The following is a 24,241-nucleotide window of genomic DNA, read 5'->3' on the forward strand; positions in this document are numbered from 1 at the left end:
AATCAAGAGCAGAAATACATATACATATAGCAAAATTGACCTTAAAATCCATACCAATGCAAATTATTCACACCTATATCATTTCCCCCTTTAAGTGTAAAAGAACATTTATAAACAATATTTTGGGAACATGGGCGCAGTTTTTTCTCTCCAAACTGCTTCCTGCTGAATGGGGGCGTCGTTAATCATGGTATAACCTGTGTGCCAGGGTCATCTCAGTTGGCAGTTGAGCGAAGTAATTTTTTGAGGGTGTTACAGCAACCTTTCAGGAGGGCGTGGTCTATCATACCAAATTGGAATAGAAGAAATCCATAGAGTCTCATCCTCTGTGAAAACAAAAGAAGACTCTCTCCAAAGCATCATATCCTTAGACCCAAATTCTGAAATCGTAATACCCTTATATCCATTCTGGTTTAGCTTGGCAGCCCATGTAATGAAATGTCTCTCTGTACTTAGCTCCTTCACAGTCAAAATTTTTAAAGAAAACACAATGTACATAATCCAGACTCTCTGTGAATTTTTCATCTTTACGCGGCTTATTTTTACTCTATCACTTTACTTTATTCTGTCTCTTTAAAGACTTTACCTTTTTTTTTTAAACCATTAACTTTATTCTCTATATTCTTTTTCTTCTCTGTCCCAAGCCTACGTACATTCATCCAACAGTGTGGTCTTTTATGTCTGAATCTGTTTTATTGTGAATCTGTAACATTTTTTTACTATCCAGGAGCATTTCTTAAAATGTTAAGCAGTTCTTAAAAACTTAAGTTGCACCATGTACAAGTAATACGGTAATAAGGTACAGCCTGTTTCCTGCCCAGTCTAAACCTTAACTGCGCTGTTTTTATGGTAATTACGGTAGTTCCTACCGGGGACCAGCACAGTTCAGCATGGCGGAGCTGAGCAGCTCCTGCCTCAGAGCCATTTGGTGCCCCTGAGCCACACACAGTTCCAGGCACACAGCAGTCCACATTGCCATCAACCAAGCCATAGAGCTTTACTCCAAATGCTCCATTCAAAAGCTCTGTCTCCCACAGCGGCCAGACAGAGATCGCAATGGCGGCACAGCCCAGAAAGCGGCGGTTTAAAACTGCAGCTTTTTTCCTGTTGCGGATGCTGAGTCAGGAAATTCTCTCTGCAGCACACCACCCACAAGCCACAAAAGAACTGTGTTAAACTCTCTCTCACCTTTTTAAAGCCCTCTCAGGTTTTTAAGTGGATTTAGGCCATCACGTCTGGGCGCCACTCTGTAGTAGTAGGAGCGGCGGGCTGAATCCCCGCACCCGGCCGCCTGAACGGCTAGCTTTACCCGAAATAATTACACGGAAACTGTATTCTTTTAAACACTGCCTGACCCATTAGTTTTAGTTTCTTATTGGCTAGCTTTTACATATTGATCTAACCCATTTCTATTAACCTGTGTAGCCCACAAGCTGGCTTACCAGGAATGATCTTAACCTGCGTCTGTCTGGAGTGGGAGAACCATGGCGACTCCTCGACTCAGCTTCTTTCTCCCAGCATTCCATTCTGTTTACTCCGCCTACCTAAGGGTTGGCCTATCAAATGGGTCTAGGCAGTTTCTTTATTAATAAGAAATCACTCCCACATCACTTGCCTGCATTTTTTAATTTCAGCTAAATGCCTTCGTCTCTTTTCAGCAGGTGGGCAGGGGCATAAATCTGTTTAATAGTCAGACGATGAATAAAAATACTCAGAAAGCCGCCTTGATGGAGTTAATTATGCCCCGTTTTCTGAAAGTGACTTCCCCACCAATCGGCTGAGGCCTTCCCCAGCTTCAGCCTATCCGGGGGACTCAGGCTCCTGGGCAGATCTAGTCCTGGGCTCTCGGTGGCTGTCTTTAAATCATGTCACTTGACAGTTGTCTAGAAGTAACACATGTTTCGTGTAGGGCGCAGGCTTCCACGCCGATCACTCACAGTGTTATCGAGAAATGAAAAGGAAAATTTCCAACGCAGCAACATGTTGGCCTGTCAGCCTCTCATTCGCTAAAGGGCAAAAGTGCCTCCTGGGGGATGTTCCTGCAGTTCACAGAAGGAAAAAGCCGAGCACACACCAGAGACTTCTAAGTGCCTTTCTACAGTCCATCAGCTCCCCACCAAGAAAGGAAAGGGTGGGCAAGACGGCTGAGGGCGTAAAGGTGCTCGCTGCCAAGCCTGACAGCCCGAGTTCCATCTCTGGTTCTCACACAGGGGGAGGAGAAGTGATTCCGCATGTCGTCCTCTGAACTCCGCATGCATGCTGCGGCATGTGTGCACCACTCCTCAGCTAAAAATAATTAAAAAGAACAAAATGCTAGGGACGAGGAGATGACCTAGTCAACAAGGTGTTTCTCATATAAGTCTGAGGGCTTGAGTTCAGATCCCCAGCACCCAGCTGGCCATGGTGGTGTGTATCTAGAATCCCCAGCACTGAGAGGTAGAGAGAGAGGAGGGTCCCCCGAGTTCCCTGGTCAGCCAGTTGAGGCAAAATGGTGAGCTCCAGGTTTAGGGAGAGACCCTGTCTCCAAAAACAAGGTGAAGAGCAATAGAGGAAGAAGATGCCTAGAGTTGACCTCTGGCCTTCATGTGCAGGTGCACACATGTGTTTGCATACCCCCAAGCATACATACATACACACAGCACCACCACCACGATCATCACCACCACCACTACTGCTCCAAGCCACACAGGGTATTTGAACTAGGGCAGGAACTTTGAGATTTTTGGCTCTTTCTAGAAGGATTACCCAGGATTAATCTGATAGACAGGAATCTTCCAGTCTTTCATTTGGCAATGGTGACAATCTGGGCCCCTCAGCAGTATGGGGGCTCACCATCCTTATCCCCCCAAGTCCTGTCTCATGCTGCACGCTGCTGATTCAGCTCCACAGATTCCCTCACCTCGTTCCTTTATTCTTGCACACCCCTCAGCTCTGAGCATCCTGCTTTGTGTCTCTGTCCCAGGGAATCCTGTTCATGCCTGATATATTCCTCAAAGCAGCGTCCGGAATTGATGCTCGCTCACAGTTCCAGGGGCTGAGCGGGCTCCTGCCCTGTACAGGCTTCTTGGGGGCAGGGCACAATGGCATTTATTTCCCTTGTGGCACCTAGCATGTGGAAGGTACTGAGACGTCTGGTGAACAATGCTTGTCTACTTTGTCACCTTTTAGTTTTGCAGTTTTAGGTCCTTGCACGCCATGAGCACCTTGAAAACTCGCCTGCCACCCAAGGGAACACAGAAAGTATGTTGTGGGAAGTCGCCATCAGGTAGGTACTCTCTTGGGAGTGTCCAAAAGATGCCTTCCCAACTGATAGGTATCAAGGAACTGACCAATCAGGAAGTTCCCACCTGAATACCACTCTGTATTTAACAGAGGAACGACGTGTGTTCTCAGCCCATCATATCCAAGCCTGTGAGGTGGCCATGTTTCCGATGTGACCATGAATGACACAGTATAGTCAGGTGACAGGACATTGCCAACAAAAAGGCCTCTAGGAAGCTCCAGCAGGATTTCAGCCAGTACCGAATCGTCTTGTCAGGTATGTATCGTATACACGTCTCAGATGACAAGTCATGCTAGTGACACCTGGCACCCCTGCCAGAGATAGACAAACCCAACAGTTGATGTCTTGAACAGTTTCCCCCATGTGCTTTGGTATGATTTTTTTCAATGTATTCCCAGGGGGAGACACGAATAAATGTCTCTTTGCCCCAGATAAAGCACCAACAACGGGCCAAGAAAACGATTCCCACGTCCATCTCTGTGAATCAGTAAGTTTACTGAGATGACTTACAGGGGTACGGGTGACCCCCAAGCAGCGATGCCACTGAAAAGCCTCCAGCGCGAGTGATGATTCCGAAAGCCGCATCCCTGGAGGCTTCTGCACAGCCTGCAAGCAGCTCCAACGGAGTCTCCTCCCTAGCAGCTGCTATTGCTTTTATCACGCTGGGGAGGGGACATGGATAATTTCCTGAGCTTTGTCAGTGTCCTTAGCATCTTGAGTCCCATGAGTCTCCTCCACGGTGGAGTGTTTTAATTCCGAGGACCGAATCAGTGCTGATGTGTCTACGTTCCTTCTGAAGCCTATTCTCCTACTTACTAATGGCAGTGTGCCAGTCTCCTTCTGAGGTCAGGACCTGTAGATCTAGCAGGTCCTTTCCCTTGCTGTTGTTCTTGCTCCTAAGACTCCCCCAAGTGCGGGAATGTGGCTCTAGTTTGGCTGACAGGGAGACCAAGGTAGGGAGAGATAGAGAATTTGCCCAGTGTCAACAACTGTGCTCTCTTGGCTCAGGCCCTGTGGGGACATCTCCCTGTCTGCCTGGAGCCAGAAAAACCACTGCAGGGCATGAGGGCTCAGTTCAGTACCAAAAAGGAAGTTCACATAAGGGTTTGTGCCGTTGTCTTCTGCTACAGTTAGGCAGAACTGACTAACCCAATCTCAGATGTCGGAAGCATGGTTGGACTTCATGGCCTTGAACGCTCTCTCCAGCCCCGGCACCTTGTGATTCTACTGTCCCACCATGCAATGCTTCAGGAACGGGGGAACCCGAGCTGAAGCTTGACTCCTATAATGATGGCTCCTTCTAGAGGCACCCCATAATCAGCACCGGCACTGTTTGCCTTTTTATAAACACTACCCTATTTATCTGCCCCTGTAATTTTCCTCTCTGCCCCAGCTGTGAGCAATTTGTACTTTTCGGTGCTAGGTTTGTTGTAATTTGTCAAGGGCCAGAAAACACGTATCAGTGCTGCCCGGAGGGTATGCTACACTGTGAGGAGCTGTGTGCGAGGTGGTGCAGGCTAGAGGTCTGTGTCTTCGGAACCCGGAGCAGCAATAGGTGGGTGTTCCAGGCCTCCAGCGAAGCAGGGACTGCTTGATGCCTGGGGATTCTGATTCGTTTCCTGCTCAGATGTGAACACGCACATGCGCACACCCTCCCTGACGGGTCACTGTTCCCATCTCAGGTGGAGGAGTTCTCTGAGGACAGACGATACTGCTTGCAGCCAGGGCATCATAAGTTCAGATCCAAATGAGGGTCGTGTTCCTATGTGTTCTGTAGCAAGAAGCAGTCAGTCCTGTTCTTACCGTCTAAGGACCCAGATACTGAACAGCCGGAAAGTCAACATCACGAGAGGCCAGGGGTGCGAGTTCAGGGCTCAGCAGTGACCCAGGACTCCACCGTGTTAACCCACCTGGGCTTGTTCCCTGGTTTCACTGCCCGATCACCGAGACCTCATTTCCTGTGGGTGACCTGGCTCTCCCCTGGGGAGCATAGAAAAACATGGGACCAGGAAAGCGCATGCATGTTGGGAAAATAGGGAATGCAAGAGAAATCAAATGCTACTTTTCAAACCCCCTGACCAAATGGTTTCCTTTAGTTCTTCAGAGTTGGCCTGGCCTTTTATGTCCCTAAGGTGAAGAGAAAAGCTGTGCTGCTCAAGTCAGCTTTCCTTATTCTGCACTGCACAGACAGCACAGATAGGGGCAGCTGAGCCTCCAGGACTGGTCAGGGGTAGCATGCGCTGATGGGGAGCTGGATGACAAGCTCACAGCTCCATCTAGAAAGAAGGGCATTCCTGCTACAAGAGGACGCCTTTCACACAATGACACAGCACCAAGCATCCTCCAGGAACCTCTTATGCATCCCAGTTGGATACAGGAACATGGAGGCTCACCTGGCAGAATAGACTCAGCTGCTAGTCTGAGTTCAGAGCTTGTGTTTCTAGCCCCTGGGATTCCTTTAGTTGTGGATGTGTGTGCAAAGATTAGCAGAAGCCTTAAGGAATGGGTTCAGGGTAGAGCAGGTGCACACGAGGAGAGGCTCCCCGAGTCGGAATCCACAGGGTGGGCATTCTAGGAGAGAGAGAACACTCACAGAAAGGCTCAGGGCCCTAGAGCCTCTGCATACCCAAGGACCTGGAAACCAACGACCTCCACTAACGATCATCTCATTAACATGCACCGAGTAAGTTGCTCATAACTGCTTTAGATGGAAAGGATGCAATTCTTAAGGGTGCACAAGTATCAAATATGCTCTTTGCTCAGAAGCGAAAATTCAGTGTAGGCAGGATTATGGCACAGAACGAGAGGGGCCGTGTTAAAACCTGGTAGGAAGTAAGTGATTGGGTCAATTACCTTCTTTTCTCGAAGACTACCACTTTCCAATTAGATGAGAAATAAGCACTATGTGAATAAATAAAACATTACAGATGAAAGTGCCATAGTTTTTGTGTGAGAAAAAACAAAACCAAAAACCGCTAGACATACCCGGGAAGAGGGAACCTCGATCTAGGAACTGCCTCTTTCATCAGAGTGGCTTATGGGTATTGCTTAATTGCTACTGATGTAGGAGGGCCCAGCCCATTGTGGTGGTGCAGCCCCTGGGCGGATGGGCCTGGGCTGCATAAAGTAGCTGAGATTGTTTGTCATAGCCAGAACCTGGAAACAACCTAAATGCCCCTTGACCAAAGAATGGATGAGGAAAATGTGGGGCATTTACACAAGGGAGTGCTACATAGCGGGGGGAGGGGGATAATAACATCTGGAAATTTTCCACTGTGACGTGGCAGAACTCTGCTAGTGTAGTTCAGAGAGTCTCACTTATCCCGGCTGGTCTCAAGCTCACTGTGGTCGCCATGGCTGCCTCTGAATTCTCCTGCCCCTGTATCCCAGAGTACTGGGGTCACAAGCATGTACCGCCACACCTGGCTCCCGCGGCAGGGCTTCCAACAGCTGTACCCCATTCCACACGGGACCGGTATTGTCTCGCATCTCCTGCGGATGAGTTTCTGAGTTGCTTCTACTATAGAGTGATAAAAGTTGTGTCGCAATGGCCGTCTTCAGATGCACTTCCGGTTTACACGCGCCTGTTTCTCTAAATTAGAACTGAGCCATGGACTCCGCAGATGACGAATGCACACTAATCTTAGTTTGAGGATGATAAACAAAAGTAGGGCCCCTCTCATAGAGGGCTGGTCCCACTCATATCTGAGAATAGACATAGACATTGCAGAGTAAGGGGGGAAGGAGAGAGGCAAGAGGAGGAAGGAAGGGAGGAAGGAGGGAGGAAAGGAAGGAGAGAGGAATGGAGAGAAGCTCAGAGTCCAGCTGGGTTTGGGAGGGTCCCCAAAGGCAGGTTTCACTCATCCCTGGGCCTTGGGACTACCTGCGTTTTGGAAGGCATGCCTGGTCACCACCAAAGAAAGCCACAGGTGTGACATCCCCAGGGACATAGGCAGGCTTGCTCCAGTGACCTCATGCATCTCTTGCTGGCCCACATTCTTGCCCTGTTCCTCTGAGCCAGGTCAGATGACCCAGCATTTGTAGGGGGAAAACGAGGCCGTTGTGGCGAGCAGAAGCTGGGAAGAAGCTGCATTTTTCTGGTGCTAAGGCTACAGGAAGGAGGAGTAGGTGCTCGAGAGAGAAGCCCCCGCTCTGCTCCAAAGCGAGCACCAATTAAGATGATTACTGGTTTCCCTACAACACAAATACTAATGGCCTGTCACGCTCTGGCATATTTTTCTTGGTAACCTTCAACTCCGAGTTGATTAATCAGACTCTTGTGGGAAGGCTCAAACACGCTTGGGCAGAACCCAGGGAAACTAGCCCAGAGCTCTGAAGGCCACGCTGGTGATGGGGCGGAAGAACCACATTCTCAGGGATGAACAGGGTGGGGAGCCTCGCCACACACAAACGGTGGGGGAGATGTCCTGAGGATGAAAAAAGAACGAGGAATGAGGGTGAAGGTGAGCTATGTGACTCCACTATTTCCCGCTCTGGGACCCACAGCCTTGCTGGATAAAAGCGGACGGTAACTCCTATCCCATTCCCCAAAGAGGACACCATGGCGACTCACAGGAGGGACAATTCCTTTAGCATGTGAGGGAACGGAAGTGAGCATAGCTCCTGAATCAGAAAGATCCAGGGAGATATCCACCCCCCCTCGCCCCTTTTCTTTCTCCCTGGCTGGTCTCAAACTTGCTACAAGTCCAAGGGTGACCTTGAACTCCCAACCCTCTTGCCTTCACCTCTCAAGGGCTGGGATTACAGACGCATGCCACCACACCTGGTTTGTGCGGTGCTAGGGATTGCACCAGGGTTTCTTGCACACTAGGCAGACACTACCACCTGAGCTACATCCCCAGCTCAATGCCTACCTTTTTTTTTATAGACCAGCTCTGCCAAGGTATTTAGGTCTTTGGTTCCTCATCCGCCAAGCAGGAACCCAGTGACTGACAGACGGAGCACCCACTTGACAGTTATTAAACAATAACTGTCTGCGAGTCAGAGTTAATAGTTCTCAAACTATTATTGTCTGCAAGTCAGGAAGAAGGCGCAGGTCTTGGCACCTCAAACAGTTCCCCCTTTACAGAGATACCTTCTGATGCGGAATGTTACCATCTCGGCGTGGTCGTGTTTGGTCTAATGTTCAGTAATGGTGAGGATATAGGAGGAGCTGCTCGTGGTGGGGGCTGCACCTGCTGCTCTTTGCCTTCCTCTTCCACCAGGGACAGCAAACAGGATCTAAAGTCTGTCCCTCTAGCCCAGTGGCTTTCCCCAGCCTTCCCTGAAAGGCATTCTGGAATGTCCTGGGTCTCATGCTCGTCAAATGGCAGGCTTGCTTGGTAGATTCTGACTAGCTCTCAGCCATGCATGCTCATGCCTGGGCAGGGTCCAGAAGCACTGTTCTCAGAGCCTTGAGAAGCCTGACTACCTGACCTGGGGCGGGGGCAGGGATGAGCGCTGTTATAAGGCATAGGACAGATGTGTATGCCTAGGAATGAGGGTGGTGTGAGCTAGGGCTGAGGCTGGACAGGTGTGTGTGTATGTGTGTGTGCGTGTGTGCGCACGCGCACATGTGCACATACATATACACATACGCGTACCCTATGTTTCAGCCTCCTGGCTTGCTCCTGAGATATATTCTCTTACTCCGTCCTGCAGTAACACTCAGTCCTCGTCTGTTGTACCCGGCCCTACATGGTGCTAAGGGGCACCTCAAATCCATCACAGAGATGACGTAAGTTAGCCAAGCACACTAATGGTATCACAGCGAGTTGGCTATCTGACTGGGAGGTGGCAAACAGATAAACAGAAACAACAGCCAACGAACGGGCCACAGCAGGGTCAGGCATAGGGTAAGGCTGGTAACAAACGTGTCAGAAGGTGCTTGGGAAGTACCAGGATGACCATGGGGTACAGCCAGGCCCAGGTCTATGCTTCTGGGTTCCAAGTTCTACCAACTTACTATTGCGTTGCTCCCCTGCCCACCCCCTCCTCCCCCCGCAGCAAAGCACAGAGGCACAGTGATGTGTGAAGGCCAGCTTTGTGTGTATGTACATGTATGTATATGGGTACGTGTGTGTGGCAGCTGGACGTCAACACCAAGTATCTTTCTCCACTTTATGCTTTCAGATAGGGTCTCTCAGTGATTCAGAGACGGGCTGACCAATGAGTCCTGGGATCCTCTTGTCTCTCTTCGCTCCTCAGTGATAAGACTGCAGGCATGTGTTGCCATATCCAGCTCTTTATGCGAGGGATTAAAGTCGGGCCTCTAAGTGTATGCAGCAAGTGCTTTACCAAGACACTGCTCCAGCCTGCACTGTCAATCCTATAAGGACGCAGTAGAAACAAGACCAATGTGTCCTCTCTGATGTCTTGACAATGCATTTGCCCCACTGACTCCACTCACGTCTCCAATTCTACTCCTGTAGCTCCTGTAGCGCTTTGTAGAATCCCAGGTCTTTGGGGCACGGCCCTGTCTTCTTCTTCCTTAGGTATCTCTAAAGCCTTACTTAAAGCCTGGCATGCATTGGGGCTCAGGGAGACTACTGAAGCAGAGAAAGGCATGGACAAATTGGCTCAGTGACCTGTAGCTCTGCCCATTCCTTCTTGGCAGAGTGCTCTGGCAGATCCCCCTTGGAAAGCAGGACCCTGGGAGAGACAGTTCTCCTGACCCCCAGAACTTGTAAAACTCTGTCAGATTAGACTGAGTGCGGTAAGTTAGTATCCCAAGGCTTTTGGGGGGTGGGGATGTTAGTATGATCTTTGCTTACTCATTGTTGCTGGCCACCCCCCCCCCAAAAAAAGAACAAAATAAAAACAACACTTTGGCTTCTACTGGCCCTGGGGATGGAAATCACAACTAGCATAAAACACACACACACACACACACACACACACACACACACACTCATGGACAAACAAATTCCTGGGAGCCGTAGGGGCACAAGGGCTAAGAACTCTTGCTGCTCTTCCAGAGGACCCGAGTTCAGTTCCCAGCACCCACACTGGGTCACTCACAAATGCTTTGGGGTGGTTTATTTTTGTTGTCAATCTGATCACATCTGGAATCAACCAAAACCCAAGCATCTGGGCATCCCTGTGAGGATTTTCATGATTGGATCATTTGAGGTGGGAAGTTCCCATCAAAATCCAGGCTACACTTTCTGGGGGCAGCCCCCACAAAAAGAGACGGAAGAAGGACGCTTTAGCTTTTTGCCTGTTTGTTCTCACTCTGGATGGTAAGTTCATCTACCCTGTTGCCGAGGCATTCCTTTGCTGGTGTTAGAACCCAGTTCTCTGGGATTCCAACACAGACTGAGGACCAACAGCTCTCCAGGAATCCTCTGGCCTCCAGCACCAGCTGGGACTGCTGAGACATCCGACCTTGTGAACGGAACAACTACTGGAATCTTGGACTTTCTGTTAGGGCATAGCTACTGTTGGGCTACCCAGACTACAGAAGATATTCATTTTTATATATAAAGGATATACTCATCTTAACAGTTTTGTTCCTAATACACACCCGTGAATTCATCCCCTGCCTGCTCCCCACAAAATTAAAACTCAAAACCAAAATCTTAAAAAAGATATATTCCTGGCCAAAGCCGAGCTCCTGGCACGAATAATAAGGGGAGCTCCTGTGCCTGGCTTTGCCGGGCAGTGTGGTGCACGCCTCTAATCCCAGCACTCGGGAGGCAGCGCCAGGCAGATCCCTGTGAATTCGAGGCCAGTCTGCTCTACAGAGTGAGTTCTAGGACAGCCAGGGCTGTTATACAGAGAAACCTTGTTCTGAAAAACCGAAAAAGAAAAAAGAAAGAAGGCAATCTTTGGTCCTTCCTCAAGCCTGGGCCACTGCTGTCCTGGAGTGAGTCAGTGTTGGGAGGCTTCCTGCTGGGAGGACCATGGATCCCAGTGCCACCTTCAGATGTCCGAACAGAACTCAAACCAAAGGAATTGTGACCAGAGAGGAATCCCGTGAAGTTTCTTCTAATTGATGGCCAAGGCTTGATGTAATACACAGGCGATCAAAGGTTTCTTAAAGCACAGGTGAATCAAATCTCCTTGGCATTAAAACGTACAGGCACTTGGCAGCGCATACCTTCCTTAATTCGGCCAAACCCGCATCTCCATTCCCGCCAGATCTGGGCATCCACTAACAATCACAAAGGCTGCACTACAGCACATGCCATGTGGGTATCGGGGACAGAATTCAGGTCCTCTGCAAGAGCAGCAGTCGATCCTTTTAAAAAATCTTTTCTCAGAGCTGAGGACTAAACCCTGACCCCTTCATTTGACAGACAAGCAGTCTCCCCCTGAGCCAAATCCCCAACTGTGTGACCAGGGCCAGGAGACCTTAGCCATGGCACGGTGCCACCCACATTCAGGGTGGGCATTCCAAGTCTGCCCTCTTCAGTTCATCCTTTCTGGAAACGCCTGAAGGTTTGCCTCAGTTTTGCCTTAATGCTTCTTTCCCTTTCTAAAAGAGCAGGTGTCCTCTTGCTACCCATGGCTGTCTCAGAACTCACTACACAGACCTGGCCAACCTCAAACTCACAGAGACCTGCCAGGCTGTGCCACAAAGCCTCTTCCTTGACGTTTGTTAATCCAAACAAGTTGGTGATAGAGGTTATCGGTCACACACACCCATGCTGGCCCACTTAAGAAAGTGTTTGTTTGTTGTGGTCAATTTCACCTCTGAAGGTGGGGGTGGGGAGTGGAGACAGTTACGCTCACATGGGGCTCATGTTGTCAGTATGGGAGAACAGTAAAGACCCTGTAGCTTTGCCTCTCAAGGGGGGATGGAGGGTCTCATGGCAACAGCCTGTGGGGACCTGATTATATGCCCACCTTCTTGAGGGCCTGGAATCAGTGTGGCTGTGGCTGCCAGTTACTGGTGCTCCTTGAACGTGGAACAAGACTTGTCACTAACTGGCTCTGTGGGGTAAGGCAGGTCCCCAAATGCAGAGGCTGTGAAGCTTCAGGACAGATTTCTGGAAGTAGTGGAGAAGCCAGGTGGCCTCAGAACACGAAGCTCCCTGGGGGTGGGGAGAGACTTGATTTCCTCCAGATTTGAAGACAGGCTTTGCATGTGGGTAACGCATAAGAGAGTGTACTGAGAGCAAAGAACTGTCCTGATTTGAGCTTTTCCCCTTGCCAAAGCTGTGAGGACGAGCAGAGGCAAGCTGGTGAGGGTAAGGGATTCCGGAGATGCAAAGGCTCAGGTGTAGGTAGCGTGTATCTCAAGAAAGGCCAGAGACCCTTTAAGCCTGCTTCCTCAAGTCGGGGAAGATGCAATCTACCCCCAAGTAGAAAGGGCAGGGCAACAGAAAAGGCGGGGCAGTCTGCCCGAGGATCAGTCCGGGCCCCAAGCACGTTCTCCCATAATTTTTTTTTTTATTGTTCATTCAGGAGCGATTTATCCTATGCCCCGTGAGTTTAGAGTTATGGGCTTGGTGGAGGCCTCACATAGGTGATTACGGTAATTTAGAGAGAAAGTAGCAAGCCATTCCTGTCATAGGCTGCTCCGGCAGGAAAGTAATAGCATCACCTCGTATTTATAGAGTGCTGAATGATTCCAAAGTGCTCTGCCATCTATTATCCCATCTCATGGCGACGGCAGGCCAGTGAGCCGGGCTGAGCATCTGCTGCGGAGCTCTGCACAAAGGTTGTCCCCTTTCTGGGGTCCTCTTTCCCTACTGAAAAAGGAGCAGGCCCTGGAAGAATGCTTGCCTAGCATGCATGAGCCCCTGAGTTCTGTTCCTAGCACCGCACAGCCTTGGCCCGGTGGCAGGCATGCACCTATAATCTAAACAGTTGGAAGGTGGAGACAGGAGGACTGGGTACTAAATGGCCAACTTTGACTACATAGCAAGTTTGAGGCCAGCGTGAGTTACAAGAGACCTTGTTGACAGAAAAAAAAAAGACTGTTCTTGTGGTGGCTTGAATAAGAATGGCCTCCACAGACTTCTCTAGTTGAATACTTAGTCATCAGGGAGTGGCCCTACTTGAGAAGGATTAGGAGGTGTGGCCTTGTTGGGAGAAGTATGTTACTGGGCTTGATTTGAGGTTATGAAAGCCCATACCAGGTTATTTCTCGGACGTAGCTCTCAGCTGCTGCTCCAGCACCATGTGCCACCATGGTCCCTGTCATGATAATGGACTAAACCTCTGAAAGTCTAAGCAGGTCTCCAATGAAATGCTTTCCTTTGTAAGAGATGCCACAGTCATAGTGTCTCTTCACAGCAACCGGACAGCGACTAAGACAGGCCTCATGCCTGTTTTGTTTTTCCCATCAGCTATTCCTCAAGGGATCTGAGCAGCCCTGACATCTAAGGCTGAATTTCTTAGCTCTGTGTGCCAGGATTCCCCCCACCCCACCCCCACTCCCATCAACATCCCCAGAAAAGGTGGTTCTGAGGCAGCTCCCTGGCTCCACCCAGACAGTGTGGAGAGGGGTGTGGCCTAGGAATCTACACTATGCACACATTTCCTGCAGGACAATCTTTGAGAGCTTCTACGCTCAGCCTCCTGACCCCCATGACACAGGTGAGCCCTGATTTGGGGGAGGGAGGATGGTGGCACGGGGCTGGGACAGAGCAGTGTCTGCTAAGTGTGGCAGATGATCTGGGTAATGATAGCCTCTTGAGGATATAATTAGAACCCTCGCAACCGGAACCGGACAGTTTAATAATTTAAGTGAGACCTCAGGATTAATGAACGGTGGTTGGAATGACATGTGGGACCATAAATCCTGGCCTGCGGTGGGGAAGTGATGATTTACAAGACGGCTTCCCCGGAAAACAAGGTCTGATGAGCCTGCAGGCTGGTCTCCCCCCTTCAAGGGAAGCATGGTGGGTGATCTGCCACACTTTCTAAGACCACACCCTCCAAATATGCTACAAGGTGTCCTTAGTGGCCTTGACACACCTGCAGGTCAGCATTTCTCACAAGTTCGAGAGAGCTTCACTTTATTTGGAATGTTTGAGGCTGAAACCAAAGACCTTGTTTAAGCTAAAGCAAGGCCTCTCTGTACTGAGCCACAGCCCCAGTCCCTCACTGGGGGATTTGGGGCAGGCCCTCTACCACTGAGCTACTCTCCCAGTCCCTCCCTGTAGAATTCTAGGCAAATGATTCACTCTCCCAATCCCTCATTGGACGACTTCTAGGAAAGGGCTCTACCACTGATGCACCAGCCCCTCATGGGGGGGGGCGGATTCTAGGCAGGTGCTCTACCACTGAGCCACACTCCCAGCCCCTCTTGGAGGGGGATTCTAGGCAGGGGCTCTCTGTACTGAGCCACACTCCTAGCCCCTCAAGGCGGGGCGGGGGGGTGGATTCTAGGCAGGTGCTCTACCACTGAGCCACACTCCCAGCCCCTCATGGAGGGGGATTGTAGGCAGGGGCTCTCTGTACTGAGCCACACTCCTAGCCCCTCAAGGCGGGGCGGGTGGGGGATTCTAGGCAGGTGCTCTACCACTGAGCCACACTCCCAGCCCCTCATTGGAGCATTCTAGTCAAGTATGGCCTGGTTAACAGTAATAACACAGCCTCACGGTAACACTGACAGCCTGATGATGGCTGTTCCCTGAATGCTGGCCAGGAGTATCAACTCACCCAGTCCTCGCTCAACCATAAAAGGGAAGGCGGGAGCGATGGAAACTCCACTCCCCTTAGGCTTGTACAAGAAGAGAAGGTATGTGCTCTGGGTATGGGGACAGGATGGAGTACACTGGCCTAAAGCACACTGGGTTCACAACAGGCTGGCTGCCATGTCAGGGAGAACAGGCTCACTAACCCAAATCTGCTTCCTGCTGCTTTCTTTCTTTCTTCCCCCTTTTGGGGTGTTTGCATGACAGAAGACTGAAGCCACAGCCTACTACGTGCTAGGCCAGTGCTGTACCACTGAGCTACCATCCACGGCCCTCCACTTTCCTATTCCCTGAGCCTAAAGGGGAACAGGAGCTAGTGACCACTACAAAGGGCATCTCGCAATGGCCTTTTCTCAGGAAGGACTGCTCACAGGTCCGTCTCCCTCCCTTCTATGTCACAAGGCTGTCCCAGGGCAGCTGCAGTGTGCTGGCTGGGAAGGGTCAGAGCTGGTCGTTGTGAGGCCCAGCAAAGTGACCGTTGGGTTGGGAGTTCATGAAGAGAGGCTGGAGAGCGGTTCAGATGGAGAACATTCCAGCCTGCATCCTGACAGCGTACAGGAAGGGATCTGTCTGAGCAGGCTTGGCAGAAAGCAGAGCCTCCCGCTCCCCTGTTGCGTTCCCCTCACTGTGACCATCCACAGTGCCCAGGAAATCCTCTTGTGAGTGGACTTAGAAGCCGAGCAGCAACAGGAGACAGGAAGAGGTTAGCCGTAGAGAGCTCCTGCTCATTTGCAAATAACGTGTGTGTCTCGAAGAAGTGAAGCAAATGAATATAATTAATTTTTAACAATCATTGTGGGATCAAAGAACGTTCTGGAAAAAATTCAGTGTGCAGGCTTCCCAAGACTAAGCAGCACACATCTGTTAACACTTTATAGGAACGAATGTCACCACAAGAGGCCTCAGCACAGGCCTGGTCCTTTGTTCTTTTTAACGATGTAAAAATTACATGTTCATAAAATTTATTAGTTTGAGGCAGGAAGGCAGAGGAAAAGAGAGAGAAATTAAGCTTCCAAGGCTGGAGAGTGGTGGACTCTGTTCTTTTCTTCCAGAAATTCTCGGAATAAAGACACACAAACGTGAGGATTTGGCCTCCCTAATCTTCAGGGCTGTGGCGCTGTGCCTATCTGGAGCTAGGAGAACCAGCAGCATTTTAAGGCAGATGGTAACAGCTTCAAAGGTGTTTCTGGACTCAGATCAAGTCAACAAGGGCTCTGGAGTGGTGGATGTCTGATAAGACAGGCTTGGAGTCTGAGAAAAGCAGGAAGAGTTCTTGTGGTCTCTGTGAGCCATGACCACATCTGGAGGCTGCTAGGTGTGTGCATCTGTGTTTATGTGCGCATGCCTGTGTGCACAGGCATGCGTGTCAGTGTGCATGTCACTATGCGTTGGTGCTGGTGTGTGTTTCTGTGTGTATGGGCATGCTTATGTATGCATGTGTGTGTTGGTGTGCATGTCTGTATGAATTGGCACTGGTGTGTGTTTGTGTGCACATGCATCCGGATGCATGTGTGTTGATGTATGTATGTCAGTATTAGTGTGTGCATGCCTATGTATGCAAATGTCTGGGTGTGTACATGCATGCATATGAACACATGTATGTATTGGTGTGTCTATGGGTGTGTGTACAGGCATATGTGCATATGCATGCACATGCCTGTCTGTGTGTGTGTCTGTGTATGTTGGTACTGGTTTGTGTGTTTGTATGTGTGCATGTGTATGCACGTGTGTATGTGTGTTGGTGCTGGCAGGAGATAACACCTATTCTTTGGACAATGCCCTTCCTTAGCTAAGTATAAACAATATTATTTAAAGGATCTGAACTAATGTTTATGATAAATGAGAAAAGGAGACCATCTCTTTTTTTTTTTAAACTTTTTTTTCCAAATATTTTATTATTTATTATGTATACAATATTCTCTTTGTGTGTATGCCTGCAAGCCAGAAGACTCCATTACAGATGGTTGTGAGCCACCATGTGGTCGCTGGGAATTGAACTCAGGACCTTTGGAAGAGCAGGCAACGCTCTTAACCTCTGAGTCATCTCTCCAGCCTCGACCATCTCTTTTTAATACACGGATAAGGATCAAATGAAATGACTGAATGTTTTGAAGTTTTACCTAAGAATTTTTGCTGTTTTATCTAGGAGGTGGTGCTCCAGGTCGGGGTAGGGGTAATATGAACATATGAATTTTCCCTTTCTTACACTTTGGGGGTGATATGAATATATAAATTTTCCCTTTGGGCCAATGCTAGCTGGAGAGGCTTCCTGTCAACTAGCTACAATGTGTTTACATCACTCTTATTAGCTAGCTAATTTTCTCCGCTGTGACCAAGTATCCGCCATGAACCCACATAGGCGAGGAAAGCTGCATTCTAGCTCAGGCATAGTTTGAGGAAGTCCAGTCCATCATGGCCGGGATAGCATGGTGGAGGCCAAAGCACAGGGAGCATGTGGCTGGGACTCATGGAGTCTGTAGGGACACAGAAGCAGAGAGTGGGCAGGAAGTGGGGCTAGGATATACCTTCAGGGCTAACACTGATTCACTCACCTCTTTCAGCAAGGCTCTACCTCCCCCAAAGGGCACCACCAACTGGGGACCGAGTGTTCAAACACATGAGCCTGTGGGGGACGTCTCTCATCCAAACCGGTGGCTCACAACAGCTCTGGTACAGTCAGACTCTCTAGGTGTCACTGGCCACTTCCCTCTGTCTGCTCCCCACTTAATGAGCTCAACCTGGGTGACACCCAGCAGGTTTCGGCTAGATCAAGTGACATAGCAAGGAAGCTCTTACTTTTAATTTCACCTCAGATGCCATCTCATTCTCAAGCCTGGGTCAAAATCACTTCCACCAGCTTCCAGCTGCCAGAGTGGCCCAGCAGCCACCGGCAGACAGATGGACAGCCCTTTCCATGCCCTTTCCCTGGGGACCTTCCTGCAAGGAACTCTGATGTCCTGCTCCACCCGGCTTCATTTCCCTCTCACTACACTTTTAGTGAAACACGGAATCCGTTTCAAGTTTGGTTTCAGAATCTGGGGAACTGGTTCAGTCAGTCAAGCGCTTGCTGCAGAAGCAAGAGGACCTGGGTCTGATTCTCTCGCCTACGTGGAAAGTTGGGCATGGCAGTACATGCTTGTAACCTCAGAGCTGGCAATGCTGAGACAGGTGAATCCTGCGGCTCACCGGACAGCCAATGCAGCTGAATGGCAAGCACCAGGGCATTTAAAGGCTCTGTCTCAAAAGCAAGCAAACAGGGGGCTGGAGAGATGGCTCAGAGGTTAAGAGCACTGGCTGCTCTTCCAGAGGTCCTGAGTTCAATTCCCAGCAACTACATGGGGGCTCACAACCATCTGTACTGAGATCTGGCACCCTCTTCTGGCCTGCGGGCATACATCGAGGCAGAATGTTGTATACATAATAAATAAATAAATCATAAAAAAAAGCAAGCAAACAAACAACAACACACAGGGCAGATGGCTCCTGAGGAATGAGGTGAAGGTTAGCTTTACTCTGGGTGGCGAGATGACTTGGTGTATAAATGTGCTCAATAAAAGCCTGATGACCGCATCCCTGGCACCTACATGGTGGAAGGAGATAAGTGACTTCCGCAAGTTGCCCTGTGCTCAAACTCATGCCCATGCTTACACACACACACACAAACCAAATAAAATATAATAATTTTTTAAAAATTGCCTACAAGATATTAACAGAAAATCACTTGAGAAAAGGGCTTCAGTGAGGGGCTCCCTACACTGGTTTGGCCTGTGGACATGTCTATGAGGGGCTGTCCTACTTAAGTTACTTGATGAGAAGACCCAGCCTACTGCGGGAGGCACCGCTACCTAAGCAGGGGATCATGAATTGTCTAAGAGTGGAAAAATCAAGCTGAGCACAAACAAGCAAACAGGCACACACGCATTCACCTCTCTCTGCTCTTGACCATGGATGTGATCTGACCCGACGTCTCAAGCTCCTGCCACCGTGACTTTTCTGCAGTGATGGACTGTCGCCTGAAACTGAACTCAAATAAACGCTTTTCCTGCAAGAAGCCTTTGTCAAGATGTTTTACGGCAGCAACAGAAACGAATCTAAAACAAATGATATCTGAGACTAGCTATGGCTTTACTCATGTGCGTGAGCGTGTTCGCACGTGCGTGTGCGCACACACATACACACACTATCACTCACGGTCGGGCTGGAAGTCATCACAGAAAACCAGGAGAAAGTGCACAGCTGAATGCTCCTGCTGTGCAGACTTTTAAAATGCAGACGGCTCACCGCCTCAGTGGAAGTGTCACTTTCTGAAAATAAAACGCAGCTATTTTCCGCGACAGAGACGATCCTTTCCCACACACCGGAGCTCTCGATGCTTCAGATGCAGTCTGAACACACTCACCCGATTCGCTTCTTTCCCGGGACATCATTTATATAGTGCTTGATTCACACAACCTAGCTTTTGCTTTCTTAAAGATGCACAGAACGTCCCATAAATACATCGATTCTTGCACCCTGTGTTTTTGCCAGACATTCCCCGAAGGTTTATAGATTTCCTTCATTACAAACTAATTGAGATTCCGTAAGTGCCAGAGTCTTGGCAATCCTCTCTGTTGAGAAGGAGGGAAAGTGCTCAGGATGTCAGAGAGGCTAAAGGGAAGAGAGCCTGGAATAGAGCGTGGTCACAGTGACACAGGAATGGAGAGGAGAGCCTGGAGGCCAGTGTGTGTGGTCACAGTGACACAGGGACGGACAGGAGAGCCCAGAAGCCAGTGTGTGTGGTCACAGTGACACAGGGATGGACAGGAGAGCCCAGAAGCCAGTGTGTGTGGTCACAGTGACACAGGAATGGAGAGGAGAGCCCAGAAGCCAGTGTGTGTGGTCACAGTGACACAGGAATGGACAGGAGAGCCCAGAAGCCAGTGTGTGTGGTCACAGTGACACAGGAATGGAGAGGAGAGCCTGGAGGCCAGTGTGTGTGGTCACAGTGACACAGGGACGGACAGGAGAGCCTGGAGGCCAGTGTGTGTGGTCACAGTGACACAGGAATGGACAGGAGAGCCTGGAGGCCAGTGTGTGTGGTCACAGTGACACAGGGACGGACAGGAGAGCCTGGAGGCCAGTGTGTGTGGTCACAGTGACACAGGAATGGAGAGGAGAGCCTGGAGGCCAGTGTGTGTGGTCACAGTGACACAGGAATGGACAGGAGAGCCCAGAAGCCAGTGTGTGTGGTCACAGTGACACAGGAATGGACAGGAGAGCCCAGAAGCCAGTGTGTGTGGTCACAGTGACACAGGAATGGACAGGAGAGCCTGGAGGCCAGTGTGTGTGGTCACAGTGACAAGGAATGGACAGGAGAGCCTGGAGGCCAGTGTGTGTGGTCACAGTGACACAGGAATGGACAGGAGAGCCTGGAGGCCAGTGTGTGTGGTCACAGTGACACAGGAATGGACAGGAGAGCCTGGAGGCCAGTGTGTGGTCACAGTGACACAGGAATGGACAGGAGAGCCTGGAGGCCAGTGTGTGTGGTCACAGTGACACAGGAATGGACAGGAGAGCCTGGAGGCCAGTGTGTGTGGTCACAGTGACACAGGAATGGACAGGAGAGCCCAGAAGCCAGTGTGTGTGGTCACAGTGACACAGGAATGGAGAGGAGAGCCTGGAGGCCAGTGTGTGTGGTCACAGTGACACAGGAATGGACAGGAGAGCCTGGAGGCCAGTGTGTGTGGTCACAGTGACACAGGAATGGAGAGGAGAGCCTGGAGGCCAGTGTGTGTGGTCACAGTGACACAGGAATGGACAGGAGAGCCTGGAGGCCAGTGTGTGTGGTCACAGTGACACAGGAATGGAGAGGAGAGCCTGGAGGCCAGTGTGTGTGGTCACAGTGACACAGGAATGGACAGGAGAGCCTGGAGGCCAGTGTGTGTGGTCACAGTGACACAGGAATGGACAGGAGAGCCTGGAGGCCAGTGTGTGTGGTCACAGTGACACAGGAATGGAGAGGAGAGCCTGGAGGCCAGTGTGTGTGGTCACAGTGACACAGGAATGGACAGGAGAGCCTGGAGGCCAGTGTGTGTGGTCACAGTGACACAGGAATGGACAGGAGAGCCTGGAGGCCAGTGTGTGTGGTCACAGTGACACAGGAATGGAGAGGAGAGCCTGGAGGCCAGTGTGTGTGGTCACAGTGACACAGGAATGGACAGGAGAGCCTGGAGGCCAGTGTGTGTGGTCACAGTGACACAGGAATGGAGAGGAGAGCCTGGAGGCCAGTGTGTGTGGTCACAGTGACACAGGGATGGACAGGAGAGCCTGGAGGCCAGTGTGTGTGGTCACAGTGACACAGGAATGGAGAGGAGAGCCTGGAGGCCAGTGTGTGTGGTCACAGTGACACAGGAATGGACAGGAGAGCCTGGAGGCCAGTGTGTGTGGTCACAGTGACACAGGGACGGACAGGAGAGCCTGGAGGCCAGTGTGTGTGGTCACAGTGACACAGGAATGGACAGGAGAGCCCAGAAGCCAGTGTGTGTGGTCACAGTGACACAGGGATGGACAGGAGAGCCCAGAAGCCAGTGTGTGTGGTCACAGTGACACAGGGATGGACAGGAGAGCCCAGAAGCCAGTGTGTGTGGTCACAGAGACAGGAATGGACAGGAGAGCCCAGAAGCCAGTGTGTGTGGTCACAGTGACACAGGAATGGAGAGGAGAGCCTGGAGGCCAGTGTGTGTGGTCACAGTGACACAGGAATGGAGAGGAGAGCCCAGAAGCCAGTGTGTGTGGTCACAGTGACACAGGGATGGACAGGAGAGCCTGGAGGCCAGTGTGTGTGGTCACAGTGACACAGGGATGGAGAGGAGAGCCTGGAGGCCAGTGTGTGTGGTCACAGTGACACAGGGACGAACAGAAGAGCCCGGAAGCCAGTGCACGTGGTCACAGTGACACAGGGACAGAGAGACAAACTTGTAAGGAATAGTTAAGATGGATTTCCTTTTGGGAACCCTTATTTTTATTCTCCCTGGGTGAGGCATGGCCCCAAGCACCTAACTGTCTCGTATCTAGTAACCCATTTAACAGTCAGGACTCCCAAAAGGAAGTCGCTCTTAACTATTCCTTTTCACACATGAGGGAGCTGAAGCACAAAAGGGGATCAGGAGCCTGGGCTAAGGTCGTAGAGAAAGTAGAAGTCAGGGGCAAGGTCAGAGGCTAACTATTTCCAGGCTTGCTGCTAAGAGCTGCGTGACAGGAAGGCTTCCCACTGCCGTCACAGGTTCACAGACCTTACGGATGCCCTAGAAGTGGGAGGCCACGAGCTGGAAGGCAGTCCGTCTTGAACTGCATTTGAGACCGCACCTCCATGTCCTTCCATCCCCAGATGAGATGCACAGTCTCTGTATATGGATAAGGTCACACGGTTGGAGGCACAGAGACGCAGCTTTGTGCCTGTGCCACGCTGTGGTAAATGCCACAGGCAGACTGGCTTGACACCCTTTTACCACGACTCCAACCTTCCGCCTCTACCACAGACACAAAGTCTCATGGTGGTAGCCTTCCACACAGATAGATGAACCAGATTCCAGAGTTCTGGCCAAACGGTTCTGAAGAACCTTCTAGAAAAAGAAGATACAGCTCGACAGGAGGAGGCTGCACCTTTTGGCCAGAACTTCCAGGGGTGCAGCAGCCATGTTGTGACCAGGAGGAAGGGGAAGCAGCATTGAATGAGTTAACTGTTTTTTTTTTTAAGCAACAGCCCCTGTTCTGATTAGCTTTTACTGCCAGCTTGACACAACCTAGAGTCACCTGACAAAAAGAAACCTCAGTTGAAGAATGGTTTGATCAGACTAGCCCGTGTGCCAGTCTACAGGGCACTGTCTTCATCGCTAATGGATACAGGAGGGTCTGGCCACTGTGGGCGGTGCTATCCCTAGCAGGTGGGCCTGGGCTGTGTAAGAAAGCGAGCTAAGCAGAAGTTAGGGATCAAGCCAGTAAGCAGTGTTCCTCTGTGGTTTCTGCTTCGGTTCTGGCTTAATCCCTGACCTGACTTTCTTCAGTGATGAACTGTGACCATAAAAGTAAACGCTTTCCTCCTCCAAGTTGCTTTGGGTAATGGTGTTTATCACAGCGATGGAAAGCAAACTTAGACAGCACCCAAATGCAAGATATACCAGTCCTGTAAATAGGTAGACAGGTGATCCATGGCTATGCTAGCTGTTGCTCATCTGTTTGCATTTCCAAACAGACAAAAAGGGATTAAAACGGGATCCGTTTGCTGGGACGTTGTGAATGCGAAATGAGATCGTGTGTGAGGTGCAAGGTCTGCGTAGTCGCTGTCGAGTAAATAGGGAATCATGGATCACATGGCCGGAGAACTCCTCTGTGGGTAGCACCCCGCTCCCGTGAGCATGGAGCTCAGGGAGCAGAGCCAGGGCGGGCAGCGCCTACCTCGATCACTGAAGTCATCGACCAACACGATCTCGGCCACCAGTTCTGGGGGTGAGCGGTTGAGCACGCTGTGAACGGTGCGGAGCAGTGAGGACCAGCCCTCGTTGTGAAAGGGGATGATGATGCTGGTGTTGGGGAGTGTCTCCAGGTAGCGCTTGCCATTGCAGCTGGAGGGAGACACAGAGGAGAGGAGACAGGTGTTATCCAGAGTCACCACTCAGTTTCCACACTGTGGGAAGAACGCAGATGTGGCTAAATGGGAGTCCCATGTCCTTTCCAGACATTAGGGTAGGAGAGAGATGGAATGACCTTAGCTGCTGCAGGACTCTATTGTCCTTGGTCCCATGGTGTCTTAGTTCTACTGCTGGCTGAGTGGGACCTGTGTAAAAGACCCTTGCCTTTGTATGAAGTCAGGCTTACACTACACACACACACACACACGAGAGAGAGAGAGAGAGAGAGAGAGAGAGAGAGAGAGAGAGAGAGAGAGAATGTCATTAATCAATAGACAATTTTACTAAATTTCCAACCTAGAAGCCATCCACTAATTTATTTACTAATTTTCTTGTCTGACTGCCCTGCTTTGAGATTGTAAAGCAATGTTAGGTAAAAGTGGCAAGGGCAGACACCTTGTCCTGCTCCTGATCTTCTGGCGGTGTGTGTGGGGGGGTAGCCTTTCGTCCCTGAGTAGTGTAGTTTTCCATTGGCCACTTGGCAAGAAGTTCCTTATATTCTTAGTCTGTGGAGTCTGTGGAACATCTTAAGTTTGGATGTGTCAAATGCCCCCCCCCGCATTTGCTGGCATTTGTCTTTTGCTGTATTAGGATGGTTTATCACACTGGCTGGTGGTCCTATATTAAACCAACCTTGCATT

The 24,241-nt window shown here is 50.3% G+C and overlaps 1 protein-coding gene across 2 annotated transcripts in view; it reads right to left on the reverse strand.

Moving 5' to 3' along the window:
• Galnt10 (polypeptide N-acetylgalactosaminyltransferase 10) overlaps window positions 1-24,241 on the reverse strand; it is a 144,350-nt gene that overhangs the window by 36,912 nt on the left and 83,197 nt on the right. For both annotated transcript variants that reach the window (XM_075992527.1, XM_075992529.1), the window contains exon 4: window positions 23,368-23,534. In XM_075992527.1, the coding sequence (XP_075848642.1) occupies window positions 23,368-23,534 (167 nt within the window). The remainder of the gene's footprint in view (window positions 1-23,367; window positions 23,535-24,241) is intronic.

Source organism: Microtus pennsylvanicus, chromosome 11 (assembly GCF_037038515.1).
Source record: "Microtus pennsylvanicus isolate mMicPen1 chromosome 11, mMicPen1.hap1, whole genome shotgun sequence".
Taxonomy (NCBI): Eukaryota; Metazoa; Chordata; class Mammalia; order Rodentia; family Cricetidae; genus Microtus; species Microtus pennsylvanicus.